The 26,781-nt window shown below is 40.3% G+C and overlaps 1 protein-coding gene across 2 annotated transcripts in view; it reads left to right on the forward strand.

Moving 5' to 3' along the window:
• PRKG1 (protein kinase cGMP-dependent 1) overlaps positions 1–26,781 on the forward strand; it is a 508,829-nt gene that overhangs the window by 298,582 nt on the left and 183,466 nt on the right. For both annotated transcript variants that reach the window (XM_056352515.1, XM_056352514.1), the window contains exon 4: positions 15,222–15,327. In XM_056352515.1, the coding sequence (XP_056208490.1) occupies positions 15,222–15,327 (106 nt within the window). The remainder of the gene's footprint in view (positions 1–15,221; positions 15,328–26,781) is intronic.

The following is a 26,781-nucleotide window of genomic DNA, read 5'->3' on the forward strand; positions in this document are numbered from 1 at the left end:
CTATTGAATTAATGGAGCTATTAGCAGCTTACCAATATTTTAGGCTATGCAACGATGTGTGAGCCAAGAGAAAAAGCTTTAGCATCCCAGGATTTTCTCCCTGATATTAGGGTTGATCACAGCTTTTACCAATGATGCTCTGCTGTTGGCACAAATGAGAATGGCCAGCCCAGGTGCCCTACATTATCCAGGTATCACCAGCAGCAGATCCCTAATGTAAAGATGATGACCAGGGCAAACATACAACCCCTCTGTAATAATCTAATAATTAAAATTTAGGGGGGAAAATGTAGGAGCAGACTGAATTACCTGGTTTGCACATCTCTGAAGGCACAGTCCCTTCTCTTTGAAAGCAGAAGCATTCTCACACAGCCCTTGTTGAGTGTTTTATGGGTCTATGGATATGGAGGCTATCGGTAGCTACTTTGCATTAGCTCGTAGTGTTGCTCTATTTTTTTTCCCTCAGTCAAATACTGTAGTCGGTGTATTCTTCCCATGGCTCAGCACTCAACAGCTTGAAGGAGTCAGAATTAATGAGGGGGAGAAAGAAGTTGCAGCAACTGGAAGGATGGCAAAGAAGATGTAAGAAAAGAGAAGATGAGCTTTTGAGTCATAGCTTGAACCTCAGGTGAAGTGTTAGAACAATATTACCTTGTTACATACTTTAATAACTTTACAGCATGACCAGACCCTTCTTTATCTCTAAATGTTACCTGCATTATGTATGTGTCTGTTTTTGGGTCTTCTGCACTTTTCATGGAGGTATCTCAGATATATCTTTTTACCTCAGATACCCACATCTGGAGAGATGGGGTCTTGCTTGTGTTTTGATTTTGTTCAATAGATGAAGTCCCCCAAAATGCAACTTTTCCTGAGGGCAGAGACACATAACCCTGGGGAGTGGATGTGTCACACAGGGGCGTTGATCCAGCCTGCTCTGTGCTATTTAAGCGTAGCTAAACCATTAGGACAGATCATTTAATACTTCATGTGTAACATGACAGGTTTATATATGGCTTAGATTCTCTAAAAGCAATATTGAGAGGGCAAAAAAAAGTGTCATAACAAAAACAGTTGTTTTTCCAGGTAGGTCTGCAGCTTGCCCCGTGGAGCTGGAGGTGGTTTGTAGGCAGGAGTATCTCCAAACTGGGGAAGCTCCTGGGTCATGGGGAAGAGTGTGCAGATGTGGACACCCTCTCTGCTAACATGGGAATTTACAAGGAAGTGGAAAGAATTATGGCTGGGATTACTTTTATAGATAATGAGAGGCAATAGAACAGCAGGAACAGACAGCTCTAAGCCTGTCAGTGCTCTCATGGCATCCATAAGATACCCTTTAAAAAGTGAATACAATTCACTCTTTTTTTCTTAATTCAGTACATAGAAGTGATCATGATGGGGCAAATTTGTATAAAGGGTGCTTGCTGCAAATCGTTAATGCTCAAGAGAGCAAAATCTTGAGCTTTTGCACAGTGGAGTTCAAGTTTGTGTGAGATCCAGGAACTCACATACTTTGACGTAGCAAAGCAAAAGCATTTAATCCTCATTACCTGAGCTGAGATGGTAGGGGGCAGGTTGCGGATTGGTTATTTGACTGTTGTGTTGGAAGTGCTGCTGTTGGGAAATAAGGAAATAGTTTAAAAATGTGGAATTATTGTGAAGTTCAGTTAGCAAACTATGTCTTTTTAATCACAGAGAGGGAAGCTTTTGTAGTGTTGAGGTTTCTAGTTGCTTAATGTGCCTAGTGCACCACCAAGATGCAGTTTTAACTTTTCTGGATTTCTCAAAATAGTGTTATTCAAGCTCACATCTGAAAGTTTAGCATTATTTGCAGATAGCAGCAATGGAGTAATTTTGTACTACATTAAATTTCAGAATCTGTACCGTATTTTGCAGAAAATACGTAGCTGAATATGGTGCAAGGTAACACAATCTTCACTTCTGCTGCTGTACTTGGTTGGGTTTGTGCTGACTAGGGGTTAGAAACTCAGGTGGATTTTAATTTAAATGAGGAAAACACAGGGTTTTTTCTGCTAACAACATCACAGAGTAATTAAAGGTGTGGTACAAAATAACATTTCAGGCCTGTAGTGAAAACAGAGAGAGAAGGTCAAGGAGAAGGTGGCAAGGAGAATTCAAATAGGTTCAAAACATGTCATGGCTTTGTCGTGAGGATGGTATTTTCCTTACAGCCTCTGAAAGGTCAATATCGTGTCCCTCCACCCCTTCTTCTCGGTGTCTTTTTCACGATGAAACAAATATTCCAGCTGGAGCAGGGGAGCACCAGCCCTGGAGCCATGCACTTCTTGGGCAAGGGTTGTGTCATGGCTCTGCCTTTCTCTTAGTTAGGAATGTACAAATACATCAGTAATGCGATTATTTCCATTTTATAGTGTCCCACCAGAGTCATTGCTGCAGTGGATTATAGGCTCAGCCACAATCAGTTTTACACTATTCACAGAATAATGTATTCCATTGCTTTGCTTAATATTATACAGTTTAAAAAGCCTTCATTTATGTACATGTCCTTTTGCTTAGCAGAAGTTTGCTACTAATTCTACTAATAACATCAGGTAAAAAATAAAATCTTTTACATTGGTGTACATATGGACAGCTGCATTTTTGCTTTTCTTTTGTATTTATATTTTTTGTGCCATCATTTCAGAGTACATTTTAAGTTCTCATATCAAAAGCCTCAGTGAGCAGCTACGAACTTCAGTAGCAAAATAAATTCATGAGACACACTTGAACTGACTTGTATGTAAAAGAAGTAAAAATGTATGACAAAGCCCCTTCCGTAAAAAGCTCCAAAACAGCTCTAAAACCCAGTGGTGTCATCCTCCTTTCAGAAGCTCCGGAGCCAAGCATACGGAGTTGCTGCTCTACTGATCTGACCCTGTGATGTGGCCCAGGGGCAGCTGCATTAGAAGGGAAGATCCAGGAAAAGTGAATGGGACCCTGGGGATCCCATTAGCTCCTCCAGCAAACTCTGTCCTCTGGAGTTGTTATGACTTTTCATGCATAGTAGGGCTGAGAAAGTTAGCACAGGGATATTTTGGTACTAGTTACATGAAAGAAAAACACTCATCTATTCTATACTATGTGCTGCTTTAATTGGGCTTTTCAATCAATAAAAAGCATCTTGCCAGAAAGGTGTCCCTGGTCAGTTAGATACACATAGCACAGGCATATATGGCACTTTTATCATTCTTATAGTTGTTATTCATGAAGTAAAGCACCTCACGGTGCAGAACTGTGAGAGTGTCTGTCTATGGAAGTAGATTTCTACATGGCTTCGTGCTGATCTATCTGGTCGAATATGCTTTATGGGAAGTTGGCTGTAGGTGCTACTTTTGTAGCTAAATAGTTAAGTAGCACCTAAAGCTGGGGAGAAAAAAAAGGCAGTAAAATAATGGTTTGATACTTTTTAGAAAGTATCATTAATTTTGCTATATGTAAACAGTTCTCTGAAAAAATGGTCTTCCTCACAAAACCATTCTTGATAACTCAGAGTAGAAAGCAGATTTCTTGGACCTGTGTGGTGTCCTTTAGAAAAAAAATCAGTCAAAGAAGCTGAACCTCCTGCTCATTTTAGGTCTTTTAATATCAAGATCTGTTGCAGAGCTCAGTAAGAGACCCTGGAGTAAGGATGGGGGAAAGAACCCTTCTCACTTGGTGGCTTGCTGGGAAGATACATATTTAAACCATCCTTTTCCCCTTTTTCCATGACTGCTGGAGGTCTGGTGATGACTTTGCAGCAGGGAGAGGATAACTTCCACCTGGCTTTAGGTATTAGCACTACCTTGGGTGGTAATGGAGCAATGAAGGAGCCAATGCTTATTTTTGAGGTGAAAAGATGGGCATGTCTACCAGAGAACTGGTGAATTCAGGAGAACTGAAGTCATAGCAAAGCTTTCTAGCAGCAACGGAGAGACACTTTAGTCTCTTCTTTTCCAGTGGTACCAGTAATATATATAGTGCTTTATAGCTTTCACAAATGTTGTGAGGCATAGTTAGTGCTTATAAAGTGCTTCAGCTTTCCTTTTAGAAGAGGCGTTATATGTGTGCATCTTTTTATTATTTTAACAAGTAGACATCATCTGGTAGCCCTGTATCCTTAAAGAAATATTTTCTTTCAAATAGATTATAAAATATCTTTTGCATTTTCCAGTCATTCCTAAAATACTCAGCCCCATTACAGTTTTCAAGCATAGGATGTCTCTTTAGGATACCGATCGCTGGCTTTAATCATTCATTTAAATCTTTACCCTTTATGAATAATCAAACTAGTTCTAAACTTGTGCAGATCATCTTAAAACCTAACCACAAGTTCTGTCCTGTAGGTTTGTGTTTTCTTGCCTGCTCGCTGTATTTATTTGTTTTTTTACTGACTAGCCAAGCCGCTGTACTTCCCAAGATCATTTTTTAATGTGAACACGAAAACATGTGTATTTTTCAAATGAGAAGTATGAAGGAGGCTCTTTCATCAGAAGGACCATCAAAGAGATGCTTTTCCAGCCTTAATGGCTTCAAGAAATGGAACAACTTGTGGGATGTATTTATACTGTCCTTATAGATTCTTCCATAAGGCTCTTGGCAGTGCTCCTGGTCAGACCCCAGGAGCCACAGATATTGCTGCCTGGCGTTTTCCTCTGCTTTTAGGACCTTTTCGCTTTTTGCCTTCATACTACAAAGTCCCATGCAATTCTTCTGGCCTATTTTTATTTGCTAGCAGCAGAGCAGTTCCTCCCTTCCCAAAATACAGACTGCTGGTGCTGCTCCACCTGTGTTGCAGAAGACTGGTTTCCACACTGGGGAGACTCTCTGAGATGCCGCATATCTATATTATTATTATTTTTCCATTGCTTTTTTAATACTCCCCCACACTGGCTTCTTCATTTATCAATGTCTTCCCTTCTAAATTAGGGCAGTATTAAGATACTGCCTTTAATTGGGTATATTCAATTTCCTCACTTTGCTCTTGGGGCTCCTTTAGGCAGCGAGCTGGAACTGATTCGTTGGTCTCTCTAAAATGTGAATATGTTACTTTGCTCATTACTCTTAGACACAAGGTTTCATGGTAATGCTTTTATGATCTTGGCATGCCAATGAGGTAATGCATCCCAAGCTAATGCTCACACCCCCATGAGAGATTTGGGTTGTTTTCTCCTTTTCCTTTTGCAGATAATTGGAGACATTTTACTTCAACGCCTCTTGTGTTTGTTGCATTGAATTAGTTCTTTGAGCAACTAAATTTTAGGCTTCTGACCTGCATTAGGTTGGTTTTCCATTAATCTCACCTAACACACATCGCTCTCCATCAAACTCAAAATAGTGCCTCAAAATACAAAAAGTATTTTTTGTGGCTTTCAAATTACTCTGAATACATTCTTCCTAAACTACTTTAAAGAACTATTTCAGCTTTCATCTTTTATATGGACATTGAATACTATAATTAATACAATTTCTTCAGTAGTTTGTGAACTCTTTCTTATACAAAGTAAGTTTAATTAAAAACCTGGAAAAACTTCTGTATCGTAGGAATGTAAGAAGAGTAGAAGTACACGTGTACAGAAAGGATGAATACGAGATGACATAGTAAAGGTTATGTAAAATAGCAGTTAGCTTGAAAATAGCGTATTAGGACATCTAATTAGCAGGTGTTATAGTACAGATGATGTGGATGTTTTGAAATTCCAAGGAAAAATACCTGATACAATTAAAGACTTTCATAATGCTTAATTAGTCCTTGTCGTGACTTCTCATTCAGGCCAAAAAATTACGACTCCTCAGAAGAGGACTGAGATATTTTTGAGAGGCAATAGGAAGATTGGGAATTAGGTTAGATAAAAAAAAAAATTACAACATATACCCTCAGCCAAATATTATGGGCCTTAAATTAATAAATACACCCAGGCTGGGGTTATTCCTGAGTAATTCATTAGGAGAAAGTAGTTTTCTTTGATTTGCTGGATGAAGGTGGTTGTTAGGGCAGAAGATGGGATTACTCAGCTCACTCTTCTGGGAAGAAGAGTCCTGGGACCCTATGTAGTATCTGATGTAGATTATTGTACATAGCACTGGCTGATAGATGTCAGATCTTAATTGTAAGGGTATTTTAGGTTGTAAGCCGTACGATGGAGGAGGAGGGATGAAATCCTCTTCATTGAAGTCAACCAACATTTGGCTTGAAACTTTAAAAGGGCCTCAGGGCTTGCACGAGTTGGCTAAACTCCCAGCTGCCATTTCTTTATACATATTCATTACTCTCCTGCTGCGATACAGATTTTCACAAGGGGGATCGCCCACAGCAAAAAAAAAATCAAAGAGACAAGGCCTCCCTGGGGTAGACATGCAGGGAGCTTCTGTTAGGACCAGCTCATCCTCTGAATTGTGCATGTGAATGACAGGGACAGCCAGACCACAGCACAAATGGGAAAGGTCTCCCCTCGCTGTCCTTCAGCCACCAAGTGCATCCCTTCCTTCAAAGAATAATAACAACATAACATGGGCAATGGGATTAATTGATCCTTTTTACATTTTTGTTTTAAATAGACCATTTTGTTGGCCCCACAGAGCCCAGTCACTTCAGTGAAAGGAGGAGTCTGCCCATGTTCTCCAGCACAACATACCAAACCCACAGTAGAACCAACCGTGCATTATGTTAATTATAAGTAAATACTAATGGTGTTATTCTGTTTACTAGTTTCTTACTAAAGATGAACAGAAAGTGTGGTCGTAATTTCCACTGAGTCATTTCTACAGTACACTTGCAGCGTTTCATTTTGTTTGCCCCAGTTTTTCTCAGCTGTCTTCATCACTAATGTTATTTCCCGTAAAATTCTATTCACTGACATTTTAATACTAGAGGTGATTTTGTTCTGGTGGAAAAGAGCAGTTTGTTAATTTCCATCAGTTTATTTTCTTAGTCATATCTGATCTTATCCAGGCATGCTTCATTCCTGTGCAAAGTGTATACAGTTCCTTCGGATGTCCGGGGTCTTCATAGTTTATTGTAGTGAAAGCAAAGCTATCTGGAGAACTTTCACTGAGTCATGTCCTTCCTGCTTTGTTTCTTCCTCACATAACCTTAATATGTTATTAGTCACCGCTGAGACCAGTGCTTAAACAGCAGCCAAAACCAGTCATTTAGAAAGTAATATAATTCACAGACTTGCCCATTAATCTGTTTTTACATGGTTCATCCTTTTAGTATGAAATAATGCCCATTTTTTTAAAGTCTGCAGTGGTCTTGATTCCAAAATGTGATTCAGGATGGGCTTGTACTTTAGGTACTCTGAAAGTGCAAACAGTGTGTGTGGTTTTCAAAAGAAAAAGTACTTGTCTCTTGTGCAAAATGGAAGTTACTTTATGTGTATCTACACCGCATGTAGGTGAGTATCAAGCAGCACCTGCCAGGAGGCTTGGGACATGAATTAGAGGTAACATGCATGGGTACAGCATCCTCCTGTGAGGTGTCTCATGATTGCTAGCTCATTCTAATGACAGATAGTCCCAGCTACACATGCAAGAGCATCTCTTGCTGTAAACGTGGGTGTAGTCGCGCTGAAGTGTTGAGGATTTCTTTGCCTTCGTTCCTCAGCGATAGGCACTGAGGTGGGGTCTGGTGCCAAGGGGGAGAGGCTGGGATATGTTGTGCACGGTGCTAAGTGCACCTTTCCATGGTAAAGCAGAGGCTTTTTTTTTTTTTTTTATTGAAAGGTCAGGCAAATCCAAATTAAAAAAAAATATTGATGGCCTGAAAAGAGCTCAACTATTCAAGCAGTTGTTGCCTTTGAAACAGCAGTTACCGTCTGTCCTCTACATGAGCGATACAGCTCAGGAACTTCTGCACAATGGGGTTTTGTAATGCATATAATAGAGATGTTTTTGTCATCAAAATTCAAGTTAATCTCAGGGAGGGATACAGGAATAAAAAATTTAAAAGATCACAGTAAAGATGAAATCTACCTCTACGTAATTCAGGACATAGCAGTATGATCGTTGTTTCAGGCACTCATAGAAGTGCATTTTTGACCTCTGCTTTGAAGACCATTACCAAATGGGCACTCCACAAAGAGGCAGATGGAAATGATACAGGCTCATCCTGCACCTATGCTGCAGTGCAGAATTGCCACTGTGCAGGCAAAAAAACCCCATTTTTAGCCCAGCACCATGAGGAGGACTGTGGTTGTAGTGCCCTGCTGCCATTCTGACACTGCACCCTAAAAATTCACTACGTGGTATGAAACACTGCTGTAACGCCAGCATTGAGCATCCTTCTGCACTAAGCCCTGGGCAACCAAAATCATCCCGATCCTGTTCTCCACCATTAGAATTAGGTTTAGGCCCACAGGAAGCCTTTTGCCATTTTTTTTCTTTTCTTTTTTTTTTTCCTTTTTTTTTTTTTTTTTTTTTCTTCTTCTTAGTTCTCCTCAGTTATGGTTCCATGCTCTGTGTGCCAGGAGCAGCCACAGCTCTGGCCTGGGAATGCAATAAAATTCTAGTATTTTCTCCTGCTTCTCTAGGAATGTTTTCATTTTTTATTATGAAACACTGTTTTTAACAAACTGTCCCAGTTTAGGAGCACACGGATAAAATCCATGCTGGGAGAAAAAGTATATTTAAATGTTTATCTTTCTCTGCTTGAATGATGCATCTTTTCTTTACCAAATTTAAAATTGTCCCTTGGTTTGCACGGTATGAGGTGACAAAATCCCCTGGAGAGTTACAGAAAAGGACCTATTGGGAAAACGGATAGCATCGGGATAAAGTTGTCATTGTACCAGTGCCATAGTTGTGAGAAACTTCAAACAGAAACATCTGAGAATAGAAAAATTTACTGTTGCTCCAGCTGTTAAATACATCCCCTGTGCGTCGCACCATGCTGTATCCTGAAATGGAGTCTGCTGGGGTCTTTTTCGTGATCCACAGTGTGTTTGGTGGGGTGAAATAATTCAGTGTGCTCCTTCTGTTTAGTTAAATGTGCTTTTCGTCATCATTTGATATGATACACATGATGAAACACAAGTAACTGGAAATGACTCTCTTCTCCCCAACAGTAATTTGCGCAATAATCCCTGCAAAGTCAAACCTGGGGGGAGGATGCTTAAGTTTGAGTGGAAATTTCCTGTACCATGGCTACTGGAAAGGCCTTAAGGACATGAAGATGCTGCTGTTTCTTGGCCTGAGGCTTTCCTGGGTGGAGAAACGAACAAGTTATTTGAATAAAATAGCCTAAAAGCAAAAGTGAGGTGATGAATTCTGGCTTACAGTACAAGGCATTAAAAAGTTTGGGGTCTGATAACGCCATGAGCGAGCACCTGAGCTGAGGATGGTTCACTCAGTGATCCTTGAAAAACTTGCGAAGGCTTCACTGAGCATGTAGAAACTTGGGAAGGGAATGCTAAAGGATTGCAGGGCCATATTAGTATTGTGTTCCGCTTTGAAATAATACACCTGCCTGGGCACTGCTCTCACGTTTGTTCTGATTTTAAGGATTTAAAGCACATTTTAATGTTTTACTGATGAATCTTTGCTGCACTGCTGTGGTTAAAAGGACATTTTGTGATTAACCTGGCTTTGCAGGAAAGCGACCTGTGCTTAAAATCCATATTGGGGAGATAGTTTTCCGATAATGCTGTGCAAATTTATGCTTTGTTTTGCAGGTGCATCTTAGCAAATGCACCTGAAGGACTTCCCCAGCTATATTAGCATGTAATATATAATATTATATAACAAATACAACATAAGTAATGCTCATGTTGCTCTTTTGTAAATTCTTTTTTCACATAAAACTTCGCAGTTGTTTCCCCCCCCCCCCCCTTTCACTGCCTTTGTGTGTGGTGCAGAGAAAAGGAGTAGCTCGGATCTGAGCCTGAAGTTCATGATTTTCAGCTGCTGGGTCCACAAGAAGAAAAGAAGCAAAAGAGCAAAAACTTTGTCCTTCAGCAGGCCTGGGGCATGACAGCGGTATTAAAAATCAAGAGAATTAAGCCTCGGAGAGGATCAATAATGAATAGACCCTATTATTTAGTGCAATAGATGGAGAAAATCTGAATATTTTCTCTAATTTTTTTGGAAGTATGTATTATTATGCCACTATTGACACCAATATATATATATATACTGTATATACAGTAAAGACCAGATAAAAATTGCAGTGTAAAACACAGTGCTGTGGTTTCAGAAGGAGGCATATCAAAGCCAAAATATTGCAAACATCTTTTAAGAGTGCAAAGCCAAGCAGGAGAAAGGCGACCTTCTGGCTTTCCTTGGTGCCATGTCCTGTGCCTGTCTGCCCTCCCCAGCGTCCCTCCATCTCTGACCCAGCAGTGCCAGGCGCTGGGGTGGCCCTGCGGGGACTGTGGCTGTGTATGGGCCGGTGGTGAAATCCCACTGGGAGGTGGGAAGATGTGCAGGTTCAGCTTGAGACTGGCTGCAACCTAATCTGCTTTTAGTTTTCCTCATTTGCATCACCCTGAAACTGTGCCCTGCCTTGGGCCCTGAGAAAACACTCAGAGAGGGTCTGAGCTGCTGAATCCATCGGGTTTGTGCTGCATCATGAAAGATACGCACATGTGATCCTTCAAAACCAGGGAAAATACCTTTATCTTGCCTTGGTTTATGTTCAAAGGCCTCCCAGCACACAAACAAGCCAGTGGACACAACCAGCCAGAATGAAGCCCAAGGTTTGGGTTGTGTTGGGGACTCTGTATCCCTGGGGGTGTATTTTCACCTGTTTAAAACAGGATATATTTTCATAGGTTTCCCAGGTAAATGAATAGGAAGAAAACTTAGAAGTTTGAAATTGTTTATTGAAATTTTTTATTTGTTTAGATCAGCGATTTTGGCATAGAGAGGGGTGCAGCTCATACACTGAAATTATTATTTCAAATAATTTCAGTCAATTTCTTATCACAAATTAAATATTGACCACAATGAACACTTCAAATTTAAACTTTAGTGATAGAATCTCCACCCCTGTCCCTTTTTGACCCATGAAATCTTGATTATTTTGCTTCAGCTCTCACTGCTCTTTGCTGTTTATCTAGGGGCATTTTGTTTTGATTTCAGCCCTTGCACTGCATCACTTTCACTGGAGTTTTAGATTCAGATGCATCTGTTTCTCAAAGGAAATCTTTCTGGAAAGCAGAAGTAGTTGTGCCTTTGATGAGGTTAATTTAGCTACTCAGTGCTTTAACTGTGTTTTTCTAATTATCTAGTGCCTTTGTTAGGAGCTCACGCCAAATCCTTGATTTGATGGGATTGCTCACCTCTGACACAGAATTAAAATATTCTGCATTGACTGCAGACTGCCCAGCATCATCTGATACCCTCACCTGGGGAGCTGTAGCTCCTAAAAATGCAATGGTGGTACTATATAAACAATCATTTAGAGGTCCCAATCGTGAGCATCCCTGTTTTTATCTGTGCCTCCAAGTGAAGGAGGTGTGTTTATGAAAAATGCATATTTTATAATATACCTTAGTTTGTGAGCATGCATATTGCTGCCTTACAATGTTGCTGCTTTTTTTGTGTGCCAGCCAAAATCTTGGTGGCTTCTTGGATCATCAATGATCATGTTATGCTTTGTTACAAAGGTAAAACGAAACCCCAGCTATAACTATCATATGAAAAAGTGTAGAAGAGGCAAAAAACTTTGATTTTAGTATAATTCCAGTTTAGCTGCTTTGATTGAGGTATTGTGGTTTATATTATTGACTAGTCTCAGGAAAGTCCCATTACAGATAAATGGGCACACATCTATTTTCATGTTGTCATATTCCTTTACGATTGTAGTTCTTGCAATCAGAGAATAAGATATTCTCCTGAAATCATGCTTCATAGATAATTTTACCTTTACATCCATCACGTTCTTTGCAGAGGGACAGAAAAGAAAATCTCTGCATCGCCTGTGTGTGTATCTGTTACAACTCAGTTATTCAGGGCAGAATTGACTTTGTGGTATACGTCCCATATACATATTTTGCATTTCAGGGCACTCATAAATATATCTCTTTGAAGTTGTTAATATCGTCAAATCTTACAGAATTCATACTGTTCCTTCAATAACCCTCTAACATGTTTACAGAGGATTTTAAGCATAACAGGAGATTATGCTCATACCTGATTAGAAGGGTCTTATTGACATTTAAAGCTCTGCTGTGATTATCCATTATTAAAACATCTGTTTATCATTAGGCAGGATAAATGTGAATATAAAGTATGAGTAGTAATTATAATTAGCAGTACAGAAGTGCATTGTCTGCACTTAACTTTTCCTGAGCTGCGTGGTCTTTGTGAGTGGGCTGGTACACTGCTGTATGTATAATGAGGAGATATACATATGGATACATTGAAATCTACATTTTATAGTATATAATAATGTACAATTATAAAATATCACATACATTTTATATATAAATGTGTGTATGTAGTTTTGTATGTATAGTCTTATATAAATATGGTTGTATCTATATCTATAACTTGGGTTACTAGAGGGTACTTTCAGGGGAATGTGACTCGTAAGCCTCTGGTCCTGTGCTTCCATGAAGATTGCCAGCTACAGAGATTTGTTTTAACAGAACAATTTCTAGCAGGAATAAATGGATCTTCATTTTACTCGAGAGGTGCTAAATTATATTTGCCATTTACCTAAGTGCATTAAGAGACCATGTGAGAACATACTGGGCACGGGCCATGTAGCAGTGACTGGCTCTGGTCTTTGGGGATTGATATCAAATAGGATGCTGTGCTTTGTAAAGCATGTGGGAATCAGAGGAGAGTAAGTGTCCACCGCTTATCTGGCTTAGTGGTACCCCTGTGGACCTCAGAGACAGGTGGTATCTTTGCAGCTATATCTGAACCCACTGCAGGAAGGAAGATCCACTGAGTACCTTCGCTATCCACTGTGCACATGAAAAATAAGAGTTAGCTGGTTGCCATCTGTCACAGATTTAAGGCATAATGACATACAGCCTATAAATGCATCTGACAAGCCAAGGATGGGGACTCTGCCCTTTGGAGGCCATGCTCTTAAACACTCTGATGGACTCCGACACAAGTCTGGTCCCAGGTGCCAATCGGATGTGTCTGTTATGGACCAGCTGGCCTGGATTGAGACCGGGATGAAACCTTTTCATTTTTCAGAGCTACTTGTTTACCTAAGATGATGAATCTATTAAAACACATTGGGAAGCAGCAGCAGACAGAATTATTTAAAGGAAGGTCTTTCATAATTACATGACACAATAGAAAAAAAGAAGGTGAATTTATGTATTTGCTATCTTCCAAGCTTACTCAGCTAATGGTGTCAGCTTAGCAGTCATGCCTTCGCTATAAAGACTGTATGAAAGAAATATAGGTGAAAACTTTCATTGTACTCTAGAAGTTGGCTGTACTTTGGAGAAAGTGCTTTTAAGGAACAAGTAAGATGTGTTTATGGTACATGTTCATGATAGGACACTGCAATGCTGTTGGATATTTTGCTCCAAACAAAAGGATGTATAAACTCTTTATTTGTTTGTTATTTGTACATTCACTACATCTTTTTTTAAAAATACTTACTTATCAGTGTTTTTGCCAGTCATGACCAAGTTGCCTTTTCGCTTTGTGTGGTAATCATACATTACACTGAATGCAAACCATCCCGAAACAGCCAGGCAGGCTGAAATCCCCTACATTTTTTCACCTAGATAGAAGGCACCTACTTTACAAGGTATCTTTTCCTTCTTTCAGTTAATTTACTGGGATTTTGCTGAGATTTAGTGACTTCATATCAACCCTCATCATCCTTAGCCAGTACAGCAAGAGACCATCCTTTTCAGTGAATCCCCCAACATACCCTGTACAATGATACTAATTTTTTCTTAAGATAGAGCTCATCTAATAATCAATTAAACCCCCTATTTTGCAGAAGACAGTAAAACTCCAGAAAAATAGGAATGCCATTCATGTTAATTGTCTCTTCCACTTTGAAGAGAGTGAAAGACTAATTTTTTTTACAGAAATCCCTCATACTATAGTCATGTCTTTTTTTCCCATCAGTTTTATTATAATGCTAAAAATGCTTCTCAAAAATGAGTTTCTGTCTTGAAAATGAGAACAGGTTTTAAATTTTGTGGTGCATTCACTTAACTCTGCAGTGCAATTTGAGAAGAAAAATTTGAATTTGCACTTTGAGGGTTTTTCATCCTGCAGATGCAGTTAGGGATAAATACTTATTGAATGGGGTGTTTGTGAAGTAAAGGACCAGGAAATAAAAGCAAAGTAATTTCTTGGATTTTTATTGGTGGGAATATTGGTAAATATTTTGCTGAAAGTCATTTTGCTCATTTCTGTTTCCTGTAGTGAAATGGGATATGGGGTTGAAATATATTGCCATTACTCCATGAAAAAAATATCAGTACAAGTGCAGAGGTCTTTAGAGTAGTTTTGTTTAATTAAACTGTTTCTCTAAGGAGAAGCTCTATTATAAACTCCAAGCCACATCTGAGATGAAAACATGGACCACTTGGGGTTCTGCGCATCCAACTCACATGATCCTGGTTTCTTTGAGTATCTGTACTTTATGCAATGGTAATCTGTTATACCTGTCTTTACAATGGGACTTCACTTCTGAAGTATATGATGTAGCATATGGTGTGTAACATTGAAGTCTTGGAATATATCAGAGACCTGAAAACTAAAATTGGAAAAAAAAATTACTCAGACTTTCCAGAATTGGGAGTTGTTCAATTGTTAGGATATAACAGGAATTGGTTCTGGCAAATCTCTCAAGGTCAAGGAGAAATTTGTTATCTGCTTTGGGAGTTGGATGAAACCTTAATGAATTTTGCTGTCTCAGAAACAGGATAATGCACTAAAAAATCTCCCCAGATCACTCAGTGTCACAGGCAATCATATGTCCCAGGTTTCGATGAACTGACCCCCTATTTTTTGCTTGCTTTCAGCCTGCATTGATTTCTTCTCATCTCGCAGTTGCTTTTAGGTGATCTTTCCAAAAGCCCATGCACTACAGCTAAACCTGAGGATATTTCAGATCATTTCAGTGCATGCTTAGTCCATTTCCGGTGAATGAGTTTTATGTTACTATTTTGCAGTGTGTACCCATTTTCGTGCTTTCTCATGAATGAATTCATTCCTCTGCAGTTCACAAAAGGTTTTTCAAATTTTGACATTTTGCTAATTACATTTTCCCCTTGTCTTGTTTTTTCCAGCTCTCGTAAATGTGAAACTTTGGGCTATTGATCGGCAATGTTTTCAAACAATAATGATGAGGACAGGCCTCATCAAGCATACTGAGTATATGGAATTTTTAAAAAGGTATGACACTTGTTTACTTTATGAAAAAATACAGTGAAACTGCCGTCCTCATCTTTTGACTTTTTTTGTGAGTGCAGTATTTGATTTGTTTCCTTCTCATATCTTTTTTTTTTTTTTTTTTTTTTTTAATTTGCTGTTTAACCATCCGTAAGCTGTATCCTCCACTTGAAAGGAAGGCGAGCCCCAGGGGGAGTCCTGCTGCAGCTTAGTTTCATTGCCGCTGTGAGTTACTCATTGGCAAAGAGTAACAAAGCCAGGTGTAAGAGAAGAAGCTTTAATATGAGTCATACTAAGTGTACCTTATTTAAAAAAACCCTACACCCTCCCCTGGGAAAAATCTGGTTTGTAAATTGTTGTAGAAAGAAGCAAGTCCATTCAAAGTGTGTTCTTGTGCTTCTAGAAGTAAAAGGCAAGTTTCTAGACAAGCAAAAACTTTAGGCTGCTGTAAAATGAAGGTTAAATGAGTAACAAGAAAGGCATAAAGCCAAGTCTCTTCACTCCTTAAATTTGACTCTCTCAAACTTTCCTTCAGTTTGCGCTGCCAGATGCCATCTCAAACTTGAACATACCCTCCATTACCAAACCAGTGTCTAATTTCTCAGTGTGCCATAGCAGTGAGGACTGCGCTGTGTTTCATGTCAGCAAAATAATCCCAAATAGAAGCATAATGTCATGGAATTCCAGAGAAAAAAAATCACCCAGGTCAATGTGATGCTGTAAGTAATCCCATCGTTACTAAAATGTTACTACACCAGGCTTGTCCCAGATCAAAACATTCCCCGCTGCATCATTCCCCCCCGGGAACTGACAATGTTTTGCTGTGCAGAAGCAGTGCGAGGGGTAAAATCATATCCAAGAGAAGATTTCTTTTGATAGTGAGTGGGGATGTGATCAAAATCCTTCAGATTTGGCCTCCTTTTCACCTTTCTCTAGGGAGAAGCTTTACTCATTTTCTTTTTTATTTAGGGTGCAGCTGATTTTCAACATAGGGGAATGTTTTAGCAATTAATTGCTTAATTTCCAGAAGCTGCATCTTTTTTTCCAGAGAGAGGTTTTGGGGGAAAAGTGCTGTTGTCAGATCTAGAAGGTCTTAGTTTGCAAACTAATGACTTGAGTAATGATATACCTTCTTAAAAGCATGTTTTGGATGAAAAACTAATCCCATACAGCCATATCAGATGACAGGTGACGAGTCTCCCTAAAGCAGGCATACTAACTTTAGCCCTGCCATGTCATGTGCTTGATCTGCTTTTGTTTCTGACTTGCTTTTTTATGTGTTTTCAAACATAAGATTTCTGAAATTGGAAAAACATGTGCAGTACATTCACTTGGACATGTAGTAACATAAAATCAAGAAGTAGCTTGTATTCCTTCAACTTTAAATTAGTTTTTCTCCAGTTAGTATTGGAAGAGAAAAGGACTTAGAAAAACAATAAAAATTAATAATTATAATAATTACCATCATAATATAACTATTCTTTAATATATAATATATAAAAATATCTAGAGAAAGAATACAAGTCACAGAATCATAGAATTGTTTAGATTGGAAAAACATTTAAGATCATTGAGTCCAACCATTAACCCAGCACTGCCAAGTCCACCACTAAACCATGTCCCTAAGTGCCACATCTACACATCTTTTAAAAACGTCCAGGGATGGTGATTCCATCGCCTCCCTGGGCAGCCTGTTCCAGTGCTTGAAAACTTTTTTGGTGAAGAAATGTTTCCTAATACCCAACCTAAACCTCTCTGGCGCAACTTGAGGCTGTTTTCTCTTGTCCTGTCGCTTGTTAGCTGGGAGGAGAGACTGACCCCCACCTCGCTACAACCTCCTTTTTGTGTGTGTATATATGTAAACACACATGTATATATGTAAACACACACACACAAACTAAATCTCGGTGATGATGTTGGGGAGTCACAAAATTGGGCTGTCTCACAGGGTGTCCAGGCAAGGCTTTAGGGATAGGGCAGGGCACATGGAGCCAGGAAGGTGATCCCGTAGGACCGATACCCAGGGCACAAGTGCAGCTGTACCACAGCTCAGCCAGGATGACAGGTGAGGAATGAATCGAAGCTGGGGCACCATTAGCCACTTAGATCAGAGAGCAGAGACCTGCCCAACTCACTACACTTGTTCTTGACTGGGTTGACATCCCTCCTCCTCACTTCTCCTTGTGGCCTGGAGTTTCACCTGTGATGGTTTTCAGTCATGAATAAAAATAAAATAATGAAACAAATAATTGGCCAGGAAGCATGGCCTCTGATGTGACAAGATGTTTCTCTAGAGAGGACCAGGAGCTCCATGGAGATGTTCTGCTACTCAGAGATGACATGAAAGTGTAGGCATCAAAGTCTAGCTTTTTCCAGGTGTCTTAGTTTATGGTTATTAACAAGCAAACTCAGAAGAGGAAACAAAACCTGTTTCCATACTGAAAGGGTTTAAAAAATCATAAATTCACATGCTAACAAGCACTGGCCTTTCTTGTATGCTAGTGAATGAAACAAAAAAATAAAAGATCAGTTCTGGAGGCTGGAGCTTCTGGCTCTCTTTCAAAGCGGAAACTGTGCACACATTAAGCTCTTAAGCTGTGAGCTTTAATAGAGATTCTGTAGAAGATTGTCAAGATTAATATGGATGCAGGTTTCACAGAGCCTGCCCACCTTTAATTTTAAAGCAAAGTGTGAGGAAGAAACAGAGAAGTGTTTTCTCACACTGTGTCTGAGCTTCTTGGACACAGCCTATTACAGTGTATCGAGCCACATATTAATGCTCATTACAAAGGTCTAAGGCAAGCAAATGTTTTTCTTCTTTGAATCTTACAGTTTGAATTTAGGAAGAGATTTTTTTCCTATGCAGTGATTGTAGCATGGGGCAGAATAGCTATAGGAAGGTCATTACAAAATGGTATCTGCCCCATTGTGTCTCCCAGTTAGCTGGACTCTGTTCATGAATAGCTAGCTCAAGCTCAAATAAATTCGATTTATTACATTAAATGTTCATTTTTAAGGATGTTTTCATTCTAAATCTTTTTAAGGAAAAAAAGTTAAATCTTGAAAACAAGGAGTATATAAATTGTTAACCTTATTCTTTGGGTTTTTTTTCCCATTTTCTTTCATACATTAAGAAGTTAATAAAAATGATCTTGTTAAGAAATCAAATGGAATAGAATAAAAAAAGGTTTAAACAGTACTTGTTCAAAGAAAAGTCAGTGGGATTGGACAGCATTACCTTCTGCTGAAATTGGTCTAAAACCCTTTCTGTTCTTGTCATTAGTCACAATAACAAAATGGTCATCATCTTCAGTAACATATTTTCATGTATGAGCAAAATACAGTAGACATTAAGGTTTTGGGGGTGAAATAAGACTATTCATGTATTCTTGTTTATCTTGCTGAAAATAAGTGCAGTCTCATCACTGGTATTATTAGGGGGGCTCTTGCAGTCATTGTATGAAATACTACCCCACAACCAGTGTTGTGTTTTGTTGTTTTTCCACAGAAGGAACATACACACGTCAGCTACTTTCTCTTAGTTTCACCCATTTATGTCCAGAGTATGTATAGTCCAGTGCTTTCTTCTGAATGCCGTAAGGAAACCCTAAAAAGTACGTCCTGGTTAAGAAATCCAGGTCTGCCATCCCAATGGGTCCTGGGCCAGAAGGCTGTCTCCTGGTTTTCTCTAAGGAATAGTAGTGCATAGTTTTCTTGGGTTACAAAACTTGAGATAACTCTTTGGATTTACAGAAATCAACTGCAATAGACTGGAGCAGGGGTCCTCAAACTACAGCCCATGGGCTGGGTACGGCCTCCCAGGGTCCTCAATCCGGCCCCCAGTATTTACAGAACCCCCGCGCCAGGGGTTGGGGGGGAAACCAAGCAGCCGCAGATGACTGCCTGCCACTTCATCCGCGCGCCCGACCCCTGGTTAAAGAGTGTGAGGACCCCTGGACTGGGGTAAGGAGCAAGTGAACATCCTCTTTTTCATAGTATTTAGGAGGAACTGGTATGTATATCCCTTTCTGCTGCTTGTAAAGTCAGCAGCTGATCCTTGAAGTGATCAAAAGATGGCCTAATTCCCTAGCAGCACTTGCTTCAAGTAAGGGATCGAAAATCCAGACTATTTTTTGATCCCTGTGTATATACTGAATGAAAAATCATAGCAATGATTCCCTTTGAAACGCAGATTTTCAGTAGCTCGTTATGGGTTTAAATCAGTGCTCGATCAAGCTAGATTGTAGTGTAGCTAACAGTAAAACGTTAAAATATAACATTGTGCCGTACATTCAGTAACTCTTAATGGTATAGGGGTTTTTTTAGCATTTAGTTTTTACACAGCATTGTGCTTTCTGTATATCATGGAATATATTTGCCCTTATGCAAGCAAGAAAGAGCAACAGTGGAGGTTACAGCTATGCCAGAATCAACTGTACATCTCACTGTAATTTTCACTGTAACAACATTAGAATGATTTCCTTCTCAAGCCTGTACTAAAATAATTCCATTTAAGCAAGTCAGAATATTTCAGTTAAGGAAACAGCTATTTATAAAATAAATTTGTCCAGGAAATAAAAGATGGAAAAAAGCCTTTGGCAAGTATTATAATTACCTGCTAAATCCTAAAAGTTTAAAGACAAGAATGCCTTGGAAAAGTAAATATTGTATTTATTTACACCATCTTCCTAGATGTTCCAAAAGGAGAGACCTCATATTCTGGTCCACCATATAATCTCTGCTTCATCCAAGACCCTGGAACAGATCAGGATAACAAAAGATGAATACTTTGTGTCACCTCAGAGGCAGGATCTAGCTTTAGAAGTGGAAACTTAAAGGAAGTTCGCACATACACACAATCTTGAATCTTATAAATATTCAGTGGTGCTAATAGAAACAAAATTAAAGGATCTTGTTAGCCCAAGCTTTTGACTTAATGTTAATGTCAAAAACTTTCATCTGGCTGAGGAAATGCCCTACCGTTTTGTCATAGTGCTTTGGCTTGATCTTGAGTCTCATTGACAGGTTTATCCTACTCCAAATTGGCTTAACTGGGAAGTTGTGATCTGGGCAGACATGGCAGAAGTGAGCTGGTTACGTCTAAGAAATGGGAGTTTATGCACTCTCTGCTTTTCTGCATAGGGAACTAGGCTGGTAAAGTTTTTTGTCTGTAGCCGTGTATTTAATTGTGCCAAAAGGTACTGAAACTGGTCACTGTGAGTACCATGATGATTTTAGAGAGAAGGTTTTGCGTTTTCTGCAAGTTGTTTGTCAGTGAGAGGAAAGCAGATACAAAAATGTGTGAAACTTCATTAAATGACTGTGTCTTTGAAAGATTGCTTGCGTTTCTGCATTAAAACTTTCCCAAAGTGCATCTTAGGGTGAAATTGTACTGGATAGAAGTGGGAGAGAAATAAGGAGAGTGAGGCAAGGGGAGGAGGGACTTTGGAAAAAAGAGTTAGAGATGGATGATGAGTTGGTGAAGTATGTATGTTAAGATTGTTTCAGCTGACTAAATCTGCAAAACAGGTTTTGGCTTAAAACAACTTTTGTGGAGCACTGGAATGTAGACAAAGTGAACAGAGGGGATAGCAGAGTAAGAGGAAAAGGGAAATTAGGAGGCAAATAAATGCATCCATTCTTAATACAAAGCTAAATATAAGAACAGATCTACTAGTTCAGACCAGGAGCCCATCTAAACTGACATCCTTTTCATCCCAAGATGTTCCTCAAAGCCAAAACAGAGAGGTCCATCCCCACTAGGATGAGTGTCCAGTCCAACACTTTGAAAGCCAAGAGCATCATCTTGAAGGGTGTTCACAGCCACAAGATCTGGTCATTACTCACCTTTTAGGCTGTCCGAAGTTTTAAAGGCAGTCCAAGGAGTGTCCCCGGGGGTGAGCAAGCTGGGCTGTTATGTCCTGATCAGGTTCTGTCTTACCTCAGAGGCACCCAAGAATTTTGCCAAGTTACCCTGCTTTTGCGTTCACTGTTGCTGTCCAAGCTGAGGAGCACCAGACCAAGCATGCAGTCCACAAACCCTGCGATTGATACGGTGACAAAAAGGCTTATGTCCAGATTATGATCTTCTGTATGGAGCCAGGAAGGCTGGAAACATTGAAATAGCATCTCCCAAGAGCTGTAGATGAGATAAGGCTATAAAGAAATCAGGAGTTAAGCCCAGGAAGAAGGGAGGGGTACGGAGAAGGTGTTTTTTTCTGATTTGAACGGTAATAGATTAATTTCCCCAAGTCAAGTCTGTTTTGTCTGTGATGGTAGTTGCTGAGTGATCTCCCTGTCCTTGTCTCAACCCACAAGCCTTTCGTTGTATTTTCTCTCCTCTGTCCAGTTGAGGAGGGGAGTGATAGAGCAGCTTTGGTTGGGCATCTAGCAGTCAGCCAGGATCAAACAACCACACCTGGAAACAATGGGGACTCTTTCAGGGCAGATGTCCACCTAGTTCAGGGGTCCTCAAACTTTTTAAACAGGGGGCTGGTGTGCGGATGCAGTGGCAGGCAGCCATCTGCGGCTGCTTGGTTTCCCCCCCAACCCCTGGCGGGGGGTTCTGTAAATACCAGGGGCCGGATTGAGGACCCTGGGAGGCCGTACCCGGCCCGCGGGCCGTAGTTTGAGGACCCCTGACCTAGTTCATTCTTAGCTGAGGTCTACAGCTACCTTGAGTCCACATCGAGGATTAAAATTATCCTTTTTTCATAATAGTGAACAAAAGGATAGGCAAGACGCACTATGAAGCAGGCAGAAAATCAGCTCAATTAGTGTAGGAGGGTTTGATGGTGTTGCAGGACTCCTCTCTGATCCTCAAAATGAAGAATGAATTCATAATTATATGCAATAAATAAATTTAAAAAAATCCATATGCTGTCCCTTTCAATTGTTCTGTTGGGTTTTCTTAAGATGTGGTGGAAGTACAGCTTAGCCCATGAATCTCTGAAGGTCATGTTAAACTCACTGTGCCGTGAGGGGCTACACCGAGTTACACCTGGAGCTTTAGTGGGGAAGGCTGAGGTGATTTGAGAGGGTTTGCAAGACTGAAAGTTTAGTCTTCTAAAGTCTGGTTAGATAAATCATGTGTCAATTCTTCTACATTTTGCTTAGATAACGTGTTACAACTAGCGTTGGGGAAAAATGACATTTTAGAAAGCCATTCATTACAGCTACTAGTTTTGTGTTTCTCACCTTGGATTTCTCACTGTTAATGACAAACAGGAGTGCACAGAGAGCTATGTCCTGGTCTGTAATTCATGCAAACTGGTGCAAATTTGTGCGTGTGTCAACAGGGTGCAGCTAATGGGCTGCTAAGGATCACCGAGCTCCCCCAGGTAAAAGCAAGAGGGAGCAACAGCAGGTTGGAGATGGGCTGTCAGCTGAGGTGGATGCACTGGAAAAGAGTGTTAGTGAGTTACCACAGCAGGGGAGGTTGGCAGCAGCCTCTGGGATGTAAACTGGAGAGTAAATAAGATGTCAGGAAGCAAACTAGGAGTAGCCTAAAGGTAGAAAGAAGGGAAATGCTGTTTGTGTTTCCTTGGGCAGGTGTGGGAATGTTTCAGGGGTGGCTTTATGTGAGAAGCTGAGCCTGAGGCTGCAGACGGTGAAGATACCCAGGGCGCCCACAGGAGCTCTCAGGAGGTCCTTGCACCTCCCAGGTTCATGCATAAAGTATGAAGACAGCCTGCAATGCAGGTTGTGTGGTATTTGAGTAATTTTAGTAGCTCTGCGTGGAAAAAAAACTGTTTCAGCTTTGGAAATTGCACAAAATCTTGTCTGTCTGGTCTGTTTGGGTTTTACCACGTTGTTTTAAATTCAGTTTGTGCTGGGGACACTGGAGGATATCTGGAAGGAAGTTTCTGTTTGCAGGCGGCTGAGCGTGAGGAGGTGTTTTCACCGTGCCATGGAGCACAGGCAGGCACTGAAGCAGAACTGAGATGATGCACTATGGTATCAAACTGTCAATTTTCTTCTGTCATGTAACAAGAAAAATAGTCTTTCTCATCTTCCAGTGGAGAGAAGGCCGGGTTAAGAATTTTTTTGAAGTACGTTTTGTAATGAATTGTTTCAGTAGCCACTATCTGGCCTCTGTAATCCCTTGTGAATGCTATTAATGCATAAGAAGGGGCTGGGGCAGATATTTTTTAAGTAATAGAGGTTTACTATTGACCAAGCTTATTTTAATCTGAGAAGAATCTTTATTGGAGGCAGTGCACCACAAGGAAAAAGGAGAAGTGAAAAGCAGGCAAAAGGCTCATGTTCCTGTTGATTCAGACCATGAGGAAGGGAGAAGAATAATTGCTTTTTGTTTGGTTGAGTTTTTGGTGGTTTTTTGGTTTTTTCACACGGGAGCATTTCAATCAAGACAGTTGCAGTAACCCGATTAAGTGCATCAAGGGAGTTGAAGACAGCAGCCCCCTGGACTGCCTTGAAGATAGCATTGGTCTTGGTGTCAGCTGTATTTGAAATGCGGATTAATACAAATGGGAATAAGTCTGTATCTCATTTTAATGTCATTGAATCTTGGACTCGTAAAATGGTTTGGGTTGGAAGGGACCTTAAAGATCGTTTAGTTCAATGGGCAGGGACACCTTCCACTAAACCAGGTTGCTCAGAGCCCCATCCAGCCTGGCCTTGAACGCTTCCAGGGATGGGGCATCCACAGCTTCTCTGGGCAACCTGTGCCAGTGTCACATCACCCTCACAGTGAAGAAATTCTTCTGCCTAATTCTACCCTCTTTGCACAGACATATTCCTTTGTACACGGAAGGGGGAATCTCAGTGAGTCTCGATGGGGCGTGCTGTGATTTTGCTTTTGCTACTGCTGCTGATCTGAAATTTGACAGTAAATAATTTAACCATAGCAGGTGACAGACACTGACTTTGCTCCTAATGTCCATCTGTGGGGCAATTTAGGGCTTTGCAGAAACGATTGATTGATACATCTAGTGGGAAACAGCCAGTTGCTGGGACCAGAGGGTGCAGAAATGGAAACCACAGTCTGTGTGATGGAGGCCACAGGTGGTAGCAGTAATAAGACATCTGCAGATGGTGAGGTTTGTGAGGCATTTGACTTCTCCCCCCCTTTTTTTTTTTCCTTCAACTCAGAGTTTTCTTGGTGAGGTAAAATCTAATTTTCTGGTAAGATTACTGTGCTACTTTAGATAATGTCTTTACATTTCAAAGGAGAACAAAGCTACATATGTCCTTTTTGCCCCCATAGTGAGTCTGTCAGTAAGGAAAAACACCTTCAAAGGTGCACTCATGATCTCAATAGGCACAAGCTCTTACTTTGGTTTAAATCACTGCCTTCTCCTCTTAGGTTACTCTATTGTAGCAGTTCCAAGTCAACATTGTCCAAGTAAAACATGTTCTCCAGATCCTTGCATGGCCATTTGGGCTCTTCAGGCTAATTTTCATAGCAAAGAAAGAGAATTCTTTCATAGCTACAGGTTAAAAGGTAAAACAATGAAGCTTTGTAACCTTGCATAGAAAGGAGGAAGGAAGGAACATGCATAAAGACTTACTGCCACAAGGGTAAAACACAGCAAAAGAATTCAGCTTTCCTGCCGTCTAAGTTGGAAGAGAGAATTTTATTATTCTTTTTAATAAGCAGGAAAACCCAAGAAGCAGCTGAAAACTAAAGAAATTCCATGATTCAGATTAGTCAAAATACCCTTATCTGTTATATGGCGAGCCTCACAAAGCAGATGCTCACAGGAAGACCGCAGTATGGCCTGTCTCATTCTTTAGTTTAAGAAAAAAAATAATTCAAAACACTGTCCAACAGCAGCTCCAACATGGTTTTATTGTGGTTTTCCCAGAGGTAAATGCAAGGATGGGCTATGCTTCTCTTTTGTAAAACTTGCTGAAGATAACCAGCCTAGAGTCCCCTGGAGGCAAAGGGTGTCAGTGTCTGCGGTGAAGGCAAAAACCCAAAGTCAAGCCAGAATAAGGCCACAACTATCAATGAATTAATCTGTTCTGTGCTGTTAGTTAACAGAAGAGCTTTTCTTGGTGATGCTTTGCACATGTTCTTGCAGGGTTTTGTGAAGGCTAGAGCTCTAGGGATTCTTGTGTTTCTGGAGTGGTTTAGCTCCCTGCTTCAGTATAGCTGCTGATTAATGGAGAAGGCAAGGTGCTGTCAAGAATTAAATCTTGGACTTTTTCTCTTGGTTGTTAGCCTTTAAAAATAATGGTGTTTGGTTTTACATTTCATTTTTAATTTCCAGATCTCCTCCCCCTCCCCCCTTTTTTAGGGTCAATGCTGTCTTCTTCATTTGTCATCAGTTATTCTTCCCTTGATGAGAATCACATTTTACTTTTCAATACCTGTAGAATGTGTCCTCAGGCACAGATCAATCAACAGGGTGTAATTACTGGTAAACCAATTGTTAGCGTGGCTTTGTACTGATACAAATGGGACCCGAATCTGATCCTCTGTTGTTGCAGTCATGCTTTAGAGCCATCAGGGAAGGTTATATCCAACATCCTCCCTGTTTGGAGAAAGAAAACTCTTGTTGGTAATATTGCATCAGGTCAAAACCAATCCTGGCTCACTGCATGCCTGTTAGCTGCTGTCATGATTGAAGGACTTTCTGAGCTGCAGAGAAACCAGGCTGAGAAACAACTTACATGTTTCTGATTTCTGTAGCAGCAAAGAAATCAAGTTCTTCACAGCTCGATGCAGAACATTAGGCACAACTGGAGATCTGTTAATGTGTGCAGGCTTGTTTGAAATAATTCATCCTTACCAAATTAACATTTGGTATTGTAATATTATGTGGATGTTTGTGGCTGTATATACCAAGAAGATTGTTTTGCATTGCGTGCTAAAATGTAGTGAGGAGCAGACTGATTAAGATTAGGGGTTTATACTGCAAATATTAAAGTAGATGAAATTATTAAAAATTATGATTATTTTATTCTGATCACATTATAGCCTAACTTTAAAATTTAGGACTCTGGAAAGGTAGCATGATCTCTGAGTCAAGATCTGTGGCAGGTGGCTTCATTGGGGTTTCCCTTACAAGAGATGAGCTGAGGAGGCAGCCCAGAATAACCAGGAAAGACTTGTTAGGTTTTTATTTTGCAGAAGCTATATGGCAGGGGTCCTCAAACTACGGGTACAGCCCCCCAGGGTCCTCAATCCGGCCCCTGGTATTTACAGAACCCCCCGCACCCCCCCTGCCGCTGGGGGCTGGGGGGGGAACCTGCCACTTCATCCACACGCCGGCCCCCAGTTTAAAAAGTCTGAGGACCGCTGCTATATGGTGATAATCTCTCGGCCTTTGATCTATCAACTATTTAAAATGCCTAGGTTAGTCATTCACACACTAGCTGTGGCAAAATAGAGTTGAACAGTGATGCTTGGTGTTAAAATATTAAAGATGGATAGATTGCAATGAATTACAGAAGATGAGACATTTTGGAGGGTTTTCAGAGTGTGGT

The sequence above is a fragment of the Falco biarmicus genome, chromosome 9 (genome assembly GCF_023638135.1).
Source record: "Falco biarmicus isolate bFalBia1 chromosome 9, bFalBia1.pri, whole genome shotgun sequence".
Taxonomy (NCBI): domain Eukaryota; kingdom Metazoa; phylum Chordata; class Aves; order Falconiformes; family Falconidae; genus Falco; species Falco biarmicus.